We start from the raw sequence: 13,352 nt of genomic DNA, 5'->3' as shown, positions 1-13,352 counted from the left end.
ATAAAACAATGAGAAATGACCATTCTGTCCATTAAGCATATGCTTTCCTCAAACAAGTTTCTCTATAATGAATATTACCCAATTTACCATCTGAATTATGTTTGCAACTTAAACCCCACTCAGGACAGGTGGAGATCAGGGGTATAGGTTAAAAAATACAAATTTGTAAATGACATACGTGCCTCTCATCATTTTTATCAGAGTGACTTGTGTGGCAAGTTTTTGTTCCATTCTCATCCTAATATTTAAGCCAGGCTTCCACAACATATTAGGAAGCTAATGTACAGTTAACACTGACCAACCACATTTCCCAGGACTTGAAACCTAACCGTGAAAATGGAAGCAGGAGCGCACCAATAAAGTTGGCATTTCTTCTTTAGATTACAGCCAGTGACCTCAGAGGAACAGGCAGATTGTGTCCCTGGCCTCTCAAGAAAACTGCCTTCTGCCATAATCGGCTGCCTTGCCTCTCCAAATCCAGTCTCACCACATCCCAACACCTACCAAACTATCTGATTACTGATCTAAACCCATCACTCTTCCCTGCCATCTCCTTTTACCTAACCTCTTTTCTGATTGCCAACCCAACATCCCCTTTCATCCACTGCAGTTTCTTTCGAATCCTCCTTGATCTGTGCTACAAGGTTTTCTGGGTCCTGTAACAAACATGACTCCTCATCTCCAAATAAGTTTCCGTTTCTCTCTGTAAATATTGGGGCTTTAGTTCCTCAAGGTGCTGCCTTCTCTCCAAATGAAACCTGGGGACTTGTTACTTTTGAACAATTGCTTTCTCTAATATTTTCATCACTAAGAGGATAGAAGCCTCATGTTCCTTGGGGGTTAAACAAAATTCCTCGGATGTAGGGAACCTGAAATATAAAATAGAAAATGCTTGAAATAATTACCGGGTCTGGCAGCAAGTATAGAGTGAATATTTCAGCTTTGTTACTCTTTATCAGGACTGGAAAAAGTTTAAAATGGTACATGTTTTCTGCAAGTCACAGGATGAAGGAGGAAAAAGAATAAAAGTTCTAGTGAAGAATGGGAGGCAGGAAATATTAATGACAGCATTGGAGGAGTACAGCCAGAGAGAATGGTAAAGAAAGAAGCGTTTGAAATAAACAGCTGTAAAATACGTAATCAAGAGATGAGCTGCTGTTTCACAATCTTACATTGAGAAACATTTGAGCATTGCAGGATGCCTAGGATAGCAAGGTCACAGTCAGAATAAGAGAGAGAACTAAATTGATTGATGACACTTGAGTCATAGACCAACTGATATGTTACAATAAGGTTCAGTATGTGTTTAGCTATCTCAGTTGACTCCCTGCCCTGCTGATCCCTCTCACATCTGGGAAATGGGCCACGGGCAGAATAATGATTTCAAAACAGTACACTAGCTGGAAGTGAGAATTTTCATACCCTCTTGCCTCCATGCTTACCTTCATTGTCATCTAGCAGAAATAGTTTCTCTCTTTTACCCTGTTTGTGACCCTAATAGCCAGAAAATTTTCATTCAGTCCTACCCATAACCTTCTAAATTTCAGGAAATGCAAGCCCAGTTTGTGTAATCTCTCTTTAGAATTTAATTCCTGAATTTCTGGTATTGTTCTGGTATATATATGGTGCACTTTCTCCAAAGCTAATCTACGCTTCTTAAGGTATGGTACCCAGACCTGCTCACAGTACTCCAAATGTGGAATAAATATAGCTTTATATAGCAGTAAAACAACTTCAATGCTCTTGTATTCTTGTCTTGCAGCTATAAAGGCCAGCATTCTATTAGCTTTTGTGATTATTTTCTGTAGCAGTCCAGGACATAAATGATCAATCATCCACAGTAGTCTACATAAAAGGACCTCCAAATATTTTGACTTCCATTATGTCTTGATTTTTACCATTTAGAAAAGGTTTTGCTTAAAAAACAGCCAGTGATTTTTATCAAATTGTTAATTGTTGGATAACAAGGTGTAGAGCTGGATGAACACAGCAGGCCAAGCAGCATCAGAGGAGCAGGAAAGCTGACGTTTCAGGTCAAGACCCTTCTTCAGAAAAAAAATGTTAATTTTTGGAGCTTGCTGTGCGCAAAGATTATTGCCACATTTCCTATATTACAACAATGACTACACTTTGGAAGTATTTCATTTCACAGCTGAAAAGCCCTTTCAAATGTTCATGTAAAGTGCTACATAAATGTAAGTCTTTCTTTTTTTAGATCCAAAGCTGATGCCTTCACTTGCCTACATTTATATCTATTTGCCACAGTTTTGTCCATTCATTTAATTTACAGTAGTAGTATCTCTTTCAGAGCACCTAAAAAATTTCAGTGTCAATTTTTCTACTTTTCACTCTAGACTTTAATAACTTGCTCACAACATTCGTTAAGGGTAATTTTATGTTTCCTGATTTCTCTCTCTCACACATTTCTAAATAGCTCATAAGACTGTATGACTAAGGAGCAGAATTAGGCCATTCAGCCCATCAAGTCTTCTCCACCATTCAGTAAGATCATGGCTGTTCTGATAGTCCTCAACTCCACTTTCATGCTTTTCCCATAACTCCCAGACAGATTTTTGATCTGTCTATCTCAGACTTGAATATTACTAATGAGCTCACTTCATCAGTCATCTGTGGTAAAGAATTCCACTGGTAAACCCATGAGAGAAGAAATTCCTCCTCATCCCTGTCTAAATGTGTGACCGCTTTTTCTGAGATTATGCCCTCTGTTCCTAAACTTTCCCACAAGGGGAAACAATCCAAAGGCATCTACCCTGTCAAGCCCTTTCAGGCCCGATCTAGTCGACCTCTCCTCATAAGGCATTCCTTCCATCCCAGGACCAGTCTAGTGAACCTTCTTTGGGCTGCCTCCAATACCAGTACATTTTTCCTTAGAAAAGGAATCCAAAACTGTTCACAGTATTCCAGCTGTGGTCTGACTGGTGTCTTGTACAATTTTAGCAAAACCTCCCTACTTTTATATTCCATTCCCTATGAAATAAAGGCCAATATTTCATTTGCCTTCTCTATTACCTGCTGAACTTGAATGCTAGCTTCTTTTGTGATTCGTGTTCAAGGACTCCTAAATCTCTTTCTGCAGTCTTTCTCCATTTAACTAGTATTCAGCTCATCTATTCCCCCTACCAAAATGAATAACCTCAAATTTCCCCACAATACATTCTATTTGCCACATTATAGCCACTCACTTAACCTGTCTTTGTTTGTCTGTAAACTCTTTGTGTCATCCTCCTTGCTTTCCCACATATTTTTGTGTGATCTGTAAATTTGTCTATAGTACATTCACTTTTCTCATCCAACTCATTAATAGTAATTATAAATAATTGTGGCCCCAGCACTGATCCCTATGGCACACCACCAGTCACAGGTTGCCAACGTTTTCCTAACTCTGTCTTCTATTAATTAGCCAATCCTCTACCCATGCTAATATACCACCTCCAACACCATAGGCTCTTATCTTATTAAGTAACCTAATGTATGGCACCTTATCAAATAACTTCTGAAAATCCAAACATATTACATTCATTGCTTTCCCTTTATCTATCCTGCTTGTTAACTTCTCAAAAAATTCTAGGAAATTTGTCAGGCATGACTCTGCTTGATTATATTGTGTATTTCTAAATGCTCAGTTACATCCTTTATAAAAGACTCTAATATTTTCCCAATAATAGATGTTAAGCTAACTGGACTATAGTCACCCATTTTCTGACTCCTTGCCTTTTTAAATGAATATTATTTTCACACTTTTCCAATTCTCTGAGACTTCCACAGAACCTAAGAATCCCTGCAATGTTAATATTAGTTTACCCTATAGCTCTGTAGGTACTTCCATTAATATCCTAAGATAAACCCTTTTGGTCCAGGGGATTTATTGGTCTTTAGCCCCATTAGTTTCACTATTTCTTCTTCTCTGGATAGTTATTGTATTTATTTCATATTCTTTTGCCCTTGAATATTTAGTAATTTTGGGTGTTATTCATGTTTTTTTACTGTGAAAACTGATGCATGCTATTTATTTAACTCCTCTGCCATTTACTGGTTCCACACTATTATTTCCCCAGCCTCATTCTCTAAGGGGTATATATTTACTTTGGCTTCTCTCTTCCTTTTTATATGTTTAAAGGTGCTCTTTCAGTCCATCTTAATCTTACTTATGCAAGTTTACCTCCAAATATATTTTCTTCCTTTTTTTTGGTTCTTTTTGGTCGTCTTTTGTTGATTTTAAAAAATTCCTAATCCTCCAACTCATCAGTATTCTTTGCCACATTGTATGTTTCATCTCTCAATCTGATGCTATCTTTAATCTCCCTAGTTAACCATGGCCCTATAATCCTTCCTCCTCCTCTTTGCTCTGAGCGCGAATTATTTTCTTAAATGTCTGCCATTAATCCTCAACTGTACTTGTTGGTAAATACCTTCCCCAAATAACCCTGGCTAGCTCTGCTCTCATTCAATTTAATTACACTTAATTTAGCTTAGCACAGTTGTTTCTAACCCAAGTTCCTCTATCTCAAACTGAATGCTATATTCTGTCATGTTAAGGTCACAGTTTCTGAGAAGACCTTTTATTCTGACATCACCAGATTCAAAATAGCTTGATTCCTGATTGTTATAGAGTCATATAGTCATAGAGATGTACAGCTGATGAGATATCCTAAATTAATATAATCCATTTGTCAGCATTTGGCCCATATCCCTCTAAACCTCTATTCGTGTACCCATTCAGATGCCTTTTAAATGTTGTAATTGTACCAACCTCCACCATCTGCTCTGGCAGCTCATTCGACCCTCTGCGTGGAAAAAATTGCCCATTAGGCCCCTTTTAAATCTTTTGCCTCTCACCTTAAAAGTATGCCCTCTAGTTTTGGACTTCCCTGCTCTGGGAAAAAGACCTGGCAACATCCTTGTAAACCTTTACTGAAAGCAACATTTCACAACATTTTTCCCATAGCAGGGAAACCAGAACTAAATGCAATATTCGCAAAGTTGCCTAACCAATGTCCTGTATAGCCACAACATGACCACCTAACTCCTATACTCAATGCACTGACCAATAAAGGCAAGCGTACCAAATGCCTTCTTCACTACCCTGTCTGACTGGGACTCCACTTTCAAAGAACTATGAACATGCACCTCAAAGTCTCTTTTCTCGGCAACACTCCCAGGACCATAACATTAAGTATATAAGTCCAACGCTGAATGGCCTTACCAAAATGCAGCACCTCATATTTATCTAAATTAAACTCCATCTGCCACTTCTTGGCCCATTTGCCCATCTCAATCAAGGTCCTGTTGTACTCTTTGGTAACGTTCTTGATTGTTCACTACACCACCAATTTTGATGTCACCTGCAGACTTACTAACAACAATTCTTATATTCACATCAAAATCCTTTGTATAAATGACAAAGAGAAGTGGACCCAGCACCGATCCTTGTGGCACACCACTGTTCACAGGCCTTCAGTCCGAAAAACAACCCTCCGTCACCACCCTCTGTCTCCTACCTTGTGAGCCAATTTTGAGTCCAAATGGCTAGCTCTCCCCCTATTCCATGTGATCTAACCTTGCTTACCAGTTCACCATGTGGAAATGGGTGATGTCCATATAAACAACGTCCACTACTCTGCCTTCATTAATCTTCTTCATCACTTCATCAAAAAATTCAATTAAGTTAGTGACTCATGGTTTCCCATGCTCAAAGCCATGTTGGCTATCCCTAATCAGTCCTTGCTTTTCCAAATACATGTAAATCCTTTCTAGGGAACTATCTCAAATAAACGGGATGAATTTTTCCTTGAGGCTTTCTTGGCCAATCTGACTATCCCAATCTACATGAAGATTAAAGCCACCCATGCACCCAGACATGCCTTATTTTCCCATCTAAAGTACAGGATCCTAATAGAGAAAAGTTTGTAGATTATAATTAGGGCATCTGCATGCCTCCTTTCTTTAAAACTCTGAAATAGAAAGCATCAGGTTCCAGGGATCATTATCTTCATAATTTACCATATTTTTGATGACTTTAATTTTAGTTAATTTCCCTGGAATGTCCAACATTCTATCCTCTTCCTCTTTTATAAATACTGATACAAATTAATCATTCAACAGCACCACAATGCCTTATTGCCATTTACAGTATTGCCATTATAGGTTTTCAAGTGGTCCATATTGCTCCTTACAGCCCTTTCATTTATCACATATAATGATTGTTTTTGCTGATTTTGATATTCCATTTTTTACTCCTTTATTGTAATTTTCACTTTTTTTCTCCTTTGATTTCCTTTAAATCTTGCATCCTTATCATGTGCCAGGATTTACACTAGCTTTTTCATTTTCCATTTTTCTTCCTTTTCTTTTAATTATCCTTTACCTTGTCTCTATTTTTGGCAAAAAGGCTTTTTTAAACTGTCTGTATAATGGTTTATTTGAAAGCCAATCCCATTGATCTTTTCTTGTTTTATCCATTAACAGTTTTACCCAGTCTATCATGAATACACTTTGTCTCAATCCATTGAAGACACTTTTCTCATATCTAGAATAACTTAAACACTTCCATTTCTTAATACTTTATATATCCAAATTGTATCTAACTTCAAACTTCTTTTCTTCACATAACCACGTTCAGTTCTATTGATTCAAGTCAAAGAGTCTGTTGGAGCACCTAATTGCTGGTTGTACATTGATAAAAATTGTGTTGAAGACTAAGCCTATTTGGCTTTAGTTGCACAACAACAAATAATTAGAAACTCATTCACATTTGACCAAATTATATGGCAAACAGAGAAATGAAATTTATTGCTAAAAAAATTAATCTAATCTAATGCAATGAAAGCTGGCATTTAGTTCTCAAGAATGTACATCCCTTGTGTTATCATTATGTATTGTGCACGATGTATATCAATGTCCATGTTGTACAGTTCTCTACAGTTCTCTGACAGCTATCAGCAACAGTAGTGACATGAGATGGCAGTGAAAAGCTTTGAATCTTTCTTCAGAGAAGAAAGGCTTAATACTTCTATGGATTTCATCCGAATTGGCCTCTGGAAAGAATGGTCCTGATTAGAAAAATGATGCTGAATTTCTTGATTTCTTCACTGCTACCCTAGCTACACTCTGGCCACCACCGCTACCTTACCCCAACACACACACATACCTATACACACAGTGCTAGATAAATGTAATGCACCTGAATTGCTGTAGACCTGCCATTTTTTTTTGAGATGAATTAACTTTACTTCTCTGTCAGTTACTGTGAAAAACAGAATTCAGGTAAATATATTTTGATGGATTTGCAAGCTACATCATAGCTTTTTCTCAAAGAATGGCATCTGGAATGTTGCACCAAATGACTGAATAGAGACTGAATAGAATATCTGCCTCAAAAGTTAACTCATTCTATTTTTACAACTGCTAATCACCAGGATTTATATTTGTTTATACAGATGATCCAAGAAAATGTACATTGTGTAAAACTGGCTACTACATGTAAGTTCATTCTTCTCTTCGCTTTATTGTTTTCTAAAATGAACTCTGTATAAGAACTAACTGAATTGCAATCACTTCTCTTTTAAATGGTGGACAATTTTTAATTTGAATTGCTCCTAAAAATAAAATTGCAGATATTAATTTGAATTGCTCCTAAAAATAAAATTGCAGATATTCCTTTCTGGTGATTACGTCCCTTCCCTGGCAGTTCACTCAAAGTGTGGAGCAAATAATCTTGCTAAGCTGTGGAGCTGTTTGCCAACATTACTCCTTGCTGCAGTAGATCGATACTTTTATGACAGAAGACTGTGGTAGATGAATGGTTGAGTTCTACCATGATACCAATGATGTGTGTTTCTATTTTACATTGACAAATATGCAATATATTTAAGCAATTGTTCCTTTCTGTTGGAATTAGTAGCTAGCAATTGTTTATAGTTCCTAATGTTGTGATGTAATTATTTTCAAGTTGTTAAAACAAATGCAGTTAAATAATATTCAAGGATGATTTAAAACTATCTTCTACCTTTGTTTTAATCTAAAGAAGTACAGTCAGCAGAGGAAAATCAAGAGGTCAGGCAGTTTGGAGGAGCTTAGCCATTTTTCAGTGCAATTTTCATGGGAGCTACAAATGCAAACAGTATGCATGGTTTTTTTAATAAGTGTTTAGAAAGGAAACCAGGTCAAATGTTGTAGTTAGACCTGATGGAAAATTTCAAGTACAGATGATGAACAACCCAGCCAACATTGCTTAAAGTGACTGTTGGTGACATTCTATAAAAGGACCCCAAAACCATAGTTATTCCTTCTACTCATGCTTGTTTTGGGTGGAAACTGAAAATTCTAACCTCTCATTATCTCATTCTAACTGTGAGCAACTTCACAGAACTTTTATTTGTAAAATCTCTTCTTAGTATAATTAAAGATAGTCTTTGGGCTTGCTAATAATTGAGTATATGATCAAGAACATTAAAATACTTTCATAGAACACAAGATTTTGATTTTATTCTCCTAGTGCTGAAGTAAAAGAACTACATAAAAATATTTGCTATAATTTACAAGGGAGTGAATAGTATTATCGAAATACCTTTATACTTCAAACGTTTTTTCTCGTTGTAAACAATGTCATCCATATAACTGTGATATTACAATTTTAAAACATTAGTCCAGAAATTCTGATGGCTAGGTAGCTGTTATTTCTGTAGCGTAGGTTGGACTAGTGCTTGGGAACATGCAGATTTCCCAGAGCAGCTGACTCCAAGGAAGTTGCCCGTGAAATTGAGAATTCTGATGAGCATGTGCTAGTGTCTGAAATCTTCCAAGAACCCCACTCCCTAAGTCAAAGAATTCGGAGTGTTTCTGACTCATTTAAGCTTATTAATAACCCAGGAAACATTTGAAGATTAAAAACCTATTCTAATTCTTGGGTGACTGTTATATGGAACCCCTGACTGACCATTGCATCCCCCCCTCCCCCAACTACAGCACCTTTTCACCTGAAACTTCACGGACCTGGCGTGCAACACACTGAACTGGACCCAACTCATTGGACACAGCAACACACTAGCGCCTGACCCAGATACTAATCTGACCCAACACCATCCCCACAGCCAATACAGCACACATCGGCCCCAGACTCAAATAGACCCACTCCTTCCCCTCTGTCTCAGTCTGACACATACAAGCACTCCTGCCACCACTGTCACTCTCACCTAGACACTCAGATTTTCCTGCTTTCTATCTCCTCACTGGCCTGCCATGCTAATCAATTACCCACCTGTTACCCTCACCCAAATGTCATTACCCCTCCTTCACCTAGATGGCACTCTGCCCTGCCTACCCACCAGCGACACCTGTCCCACACCCCTTTGGCACAATATTTCCCCCCTTACCCACTTGCAACACTACCCACACACTTAGCTTACGTATTTTCACCTTCATAGGAGATATCAAAATGGCTCACTGCTGTTGGAAATCTAACTCTTAGAATATGGCACATTAGTTGCTGCATAAAGGGGGTAGGGTTTCAACAGCCGTTGTCTCCCCTGCTGGCTATAGTCATCTAAGTGTATCTGTGGATATCATTTTGTCTCTTCAGGGTTAGAAGTAAGGTTCCTGATTCTCATTGGAATTTCTAGGCGAATATTTTAATCCATACATTTTGGTGTACCGCAGTAATTTAGGATAATCAGATTCTAATCATTGTATTGCCCTCACTCTGCATTGTGATCTTGTAAAACTGTCTCTAGGTTTTACCAACGCTGTTATGAGACATGTCCAGCCAAAGCATTTAAAAATGAATCTACGATGGAGTGTGAACTTTGTCACGAGAATTGTATTGACTGTGATGAAGAACAATGCTATTGGTGTGAGACTGGCTTTTTCCTCTTAGGTAAGCAAGCCTGGATGAGCAATTCCAATACTGATTACCATTAAACAAACATTAGGTTACATTGACAGTGTTGACAATGCCTGTGATTATATGCAAGAGTCTGCCAGTGAGAATAATGATATTTCAGGCGTAAGTACTGTTATAGCCACTAACTTGTTTTATTGAAAATAAGCATCAGCTGCAGTATTCCTGGTTATCCAGCACATTTTGTGGTTTAATGCTAATGCTGGTCTTTTACACTTGTATGATTCCTCTGTTCTTTCTTTTTATATCAAGTATATCTATCACTGAACTGATTTAGCCATTAATAGGAATTGTAACTTGATCAAGTCAATCATTGCCATGCCTTCATAGAAAATAAAGAATAGCAGATGTTGGAGATCTGAAACAAGGAAAAAACAGAAAACACTGGAGAAACTCAACAGGTCTGGCAGCATCTGTAGTGAGAAAATGGGAGTTAATGTTTCGAGTCCAGAGACCTTTCTTCAGATCCATGCCTTTGTCTCTACAGTGGAAAGTAAAGAAATTACCAAAAGGAGACTAGACTTTGACACATTTTCCCTTGCATTCATCAAAACAAAGATGAATGAAATAGAATTGAAAACAGAGACAGCATTTTATACAAAATGGGAAGGAGAGGGTTGGTTGGGCCACAACTGGCATGGAGATGCAGCAAGAACAGTTAACTCTCAATCTTAATTCTCAGGCCAGGCAGGTAAATTCTGATTGGTCAGGACATTGTACAGTAATACAGAAGAGTTTGCAAGTCTGCAGCATTTTTTCAAGCTTCTTCTCTATATCTTGATTCTGATAAGTGCAAGACAAAAAGCCTCAGTTTCTGGACTCCTTGTAGCAAAGTTTAGGAGTATTACTCTAACCTAAGGAGCGTTCTAATCTGAAAGCCAGAAGAACTGCGGATGCTGGGAATTAGAAATTAAAAACAGGAATTGCTGTAAAAACTCAGCAGGGCTGGCAACATCTGTGCAGTGAAAGCACATCAGATCCAGTGACCCTTCTTCAGAACTGATGGTAGCAAGGAATTGCTTGGTATTTATGCAGGACCTGAGGTGTGGGGAGGGAGTAAATGAGATGGCGACAAAGCCCAAAGAGAGGCAAAAACAGTTGGACAAACAAAGAAATGGGTAAAGGTCAGCCTGGGAGAATGAATAGCTGCTAATGGGGACTATTAGTAGCTGGCAATAGGTTGTGTGTGGTAGGAGTCCAAGTGATAACAAGGCCTGGTGTCTGGGTACAGGAAAGACATGGGAGCCTAAAATTGTTGACCTTGATATTGAGTCCTGTAGGTTTCAAGAGATCCCAAGTGGAAAGCCAATCACTGCAGCAAGTCTAAGACAAAGATGTTGGCCAAGGAATACGGTAGTGTGTTGAAGTGGCAGGCAACTGGAAGCTCAGGGTCATTTTTGCTTCCAGTTGCCTGCTAACTCAACACACCACCTTGTTCCCTGGCCAACATCTTTGTCTCAGGCTTGCTGTAGTACTCCAGTGAAGCTCAGCTCAAGCTGGAAGAACAGCACCTCATTTTTCCACTTGAGAACTCTGCAGCCTTCAGGATTCAAGATCAAATTTGGCAGTTTTAGGACTTGAGCACCTTCCCGCATGTCTTTACCCCACCTCCACCCATCTCGCCTCATCATCACTTGGACTCCCATCACACGCAACCCATTGTCAGCTACTAATGGCTCATTAGCAGCAATTCATTCTCCCAGACTGGCATTTACCCATTCCTTTGTCGGTCCAACTAATGTTCACTCTCTGTCTAGGCACTATTTCCACCAATCATTTACTTCTCCTGTTTCCCCCATCCCATCTTCTGCATTAATACTAACCTTTTCCTAGCTATTATCAGTGCTGAAGAAGGATCCTTGGACCCGAAATGTTAACTCTGCTTTCTCCCCACGATGCTGCCAGACCTGCTGTGGTTTTCCAGCAATTTATATTTTTGTTTTTGACAATCCTGAACTACCTGTTTCGATTCAGCTCTCCTCTCTTTGTTGACTTCAATTGTGATTTATATTTCCCTCAGCCAAAAACCAACATGTAGCTGCTTCTGTCATTTATTTCCTTGGTTAGTCTTCAACCTACCTCTTCCTTTGATCTCACCAACTTTAGTCCCGAACCTTCCTCTTTCAATTTTTCTCCCCCATCTATTACATGCAACCTGTAAGTGAAGTTCATCTTCATCTTTGCCCACAATGCCCTGTCCGTACAATTTCTGATCATTGAGCTTGTTTCTGGCCACTGTCAGTAGCTAATTTTTCCTCAAGTATTATCTCTATCCCATTCAAAGTTGCTGCAGTCACTCTGATCCTGAAAAACACCCCGCATTCCAGCCATTCTCTGCACCTGCTGCCCATTCTCAACATTCTTTCCTTAGGTCTTCCGACTAGTTTCACAAACTTCCAAAATCTATGCTAACCTTAGGTCCTGCATGAATACCAAACAATTCCTTGCTACCATCAGTTATGAAGAAGGGTCGCTGGATCTGATATGTTAACTCTGCTTTCGCTGCACAGGTGCTGCCAGTCCTGCTGAGTTTTTACAGCAATTCCTGTTTTTAATTTCTAATTCCCAGCATCCACAGTTCTTCCGGCTTTCAGATCAGAACCCTCTTTAGGTTAGAGTAATACTCTTAAACATTGCGACAAGGAGTCCAGAAATTGAAGCATTTTGTCTTGCGCTTTTCAGAATCAAGACACAGAGAACTGGCTTGCAAAAATGCTGTAGACTTGCAAACTCTTCTGCATTACTGTACAATGTCCTGACCAATCAGAATTTACCTGCCTGGTCATTCATTTCTCAAATGTTTCGTTCAATTTCCTCTGTTAAATTTGGATTAAGTTGTTGTATATCCTACCTATCTGATTTCATCCAGAGCAATGCAGAGATGGCCCTGATTCTAAATCCAAACAGGTTATTTACAGAACCTGATATGGAGGTGCCAGTGTTGGACTTGGGTGGACAAGGTCAGAAATCACACGACACCAGGTTAAGTCCAACAGGTTTATTTGAAAATACAAACTTTTGGAGTCTTACGCCTTCTTTAGGTGTTAATGAGAGAGGTATTTTCAGACTCAGAATTTATAAGTAAAAGATCAAAGGGTCACACCAGCGCTGAGAATGTACTAAACAAACCTAAGATGCTGTTAAATCTTTAATCAGTTAGACAGTTTTATTGATTAATATGTGTACGTAAATCCCATAGATTCACGTGTGTGTGTATGTGTGTGTGTGCATGTGCACGCACTCCAGATATGGTATGTGTATGAGAGAGGACCTCCGAGAGAGAGAGTGTGTGTTTGTCTGTCTGCGCATGTGTGTATGTAAGACAGAGAGAGACAGTGTGTGTGTATCTGTCTGTGCGTGCATATGCGTGTGGAGAAGAGAGAGTGTGTGTTTGTCTGTGTGCACATATGTGTGTAGCGGAGAGAGAACGGGTGCT

At 38.8% G+C, this 13,352-nt stretch overlaps 1 protein-coding gene across 1 annotated transcript in view; it reads left to right on the top strand.

Moving 5' to 3' along the window:
- pcsk5b (proprotein convertase subtilisin/kexin type 5b) overlaps nt 1-13,352 on the top strand; it is a 355,500-nt gene that overhangs the window by 300,406 nt on the left and 41,742 nt on the right. Inside the window, exons 25-26 of the mRNA XM_048595072.1 lie at nt 7,458-7,500; nt 9,750-9,892. Of these exons, the coding sequence (XP_048451029.1) occupies nt 7,458-7,500; nt 9,750-9,892 (186 nt within the window). The remainder of the gene's footprint in view (nt 1-7,457; nt 7,501-9,749; nt 9,893-13,352) is intronic.

This window comes from Rhincodon typus, chromosome 3, assembly GCF_021869965.1.
Source record: "Rhincodon typus isolate 14 chromosome 3, sRhiTyp1.1, whole genome shotgun sequence".
NCBI classification, from domain to species: Eukaryota; Metazoa; Chordata; class Chondrichthyes; order Orectolobiformes; family Rhincodontidae; genus Rhincodon; species Rhincodon typus.
The sequence above is the reverse complement of the archived record's forward strand: the minus strand, read 5'-3'. Positions and strand labels throughout refer to the sequence as shown.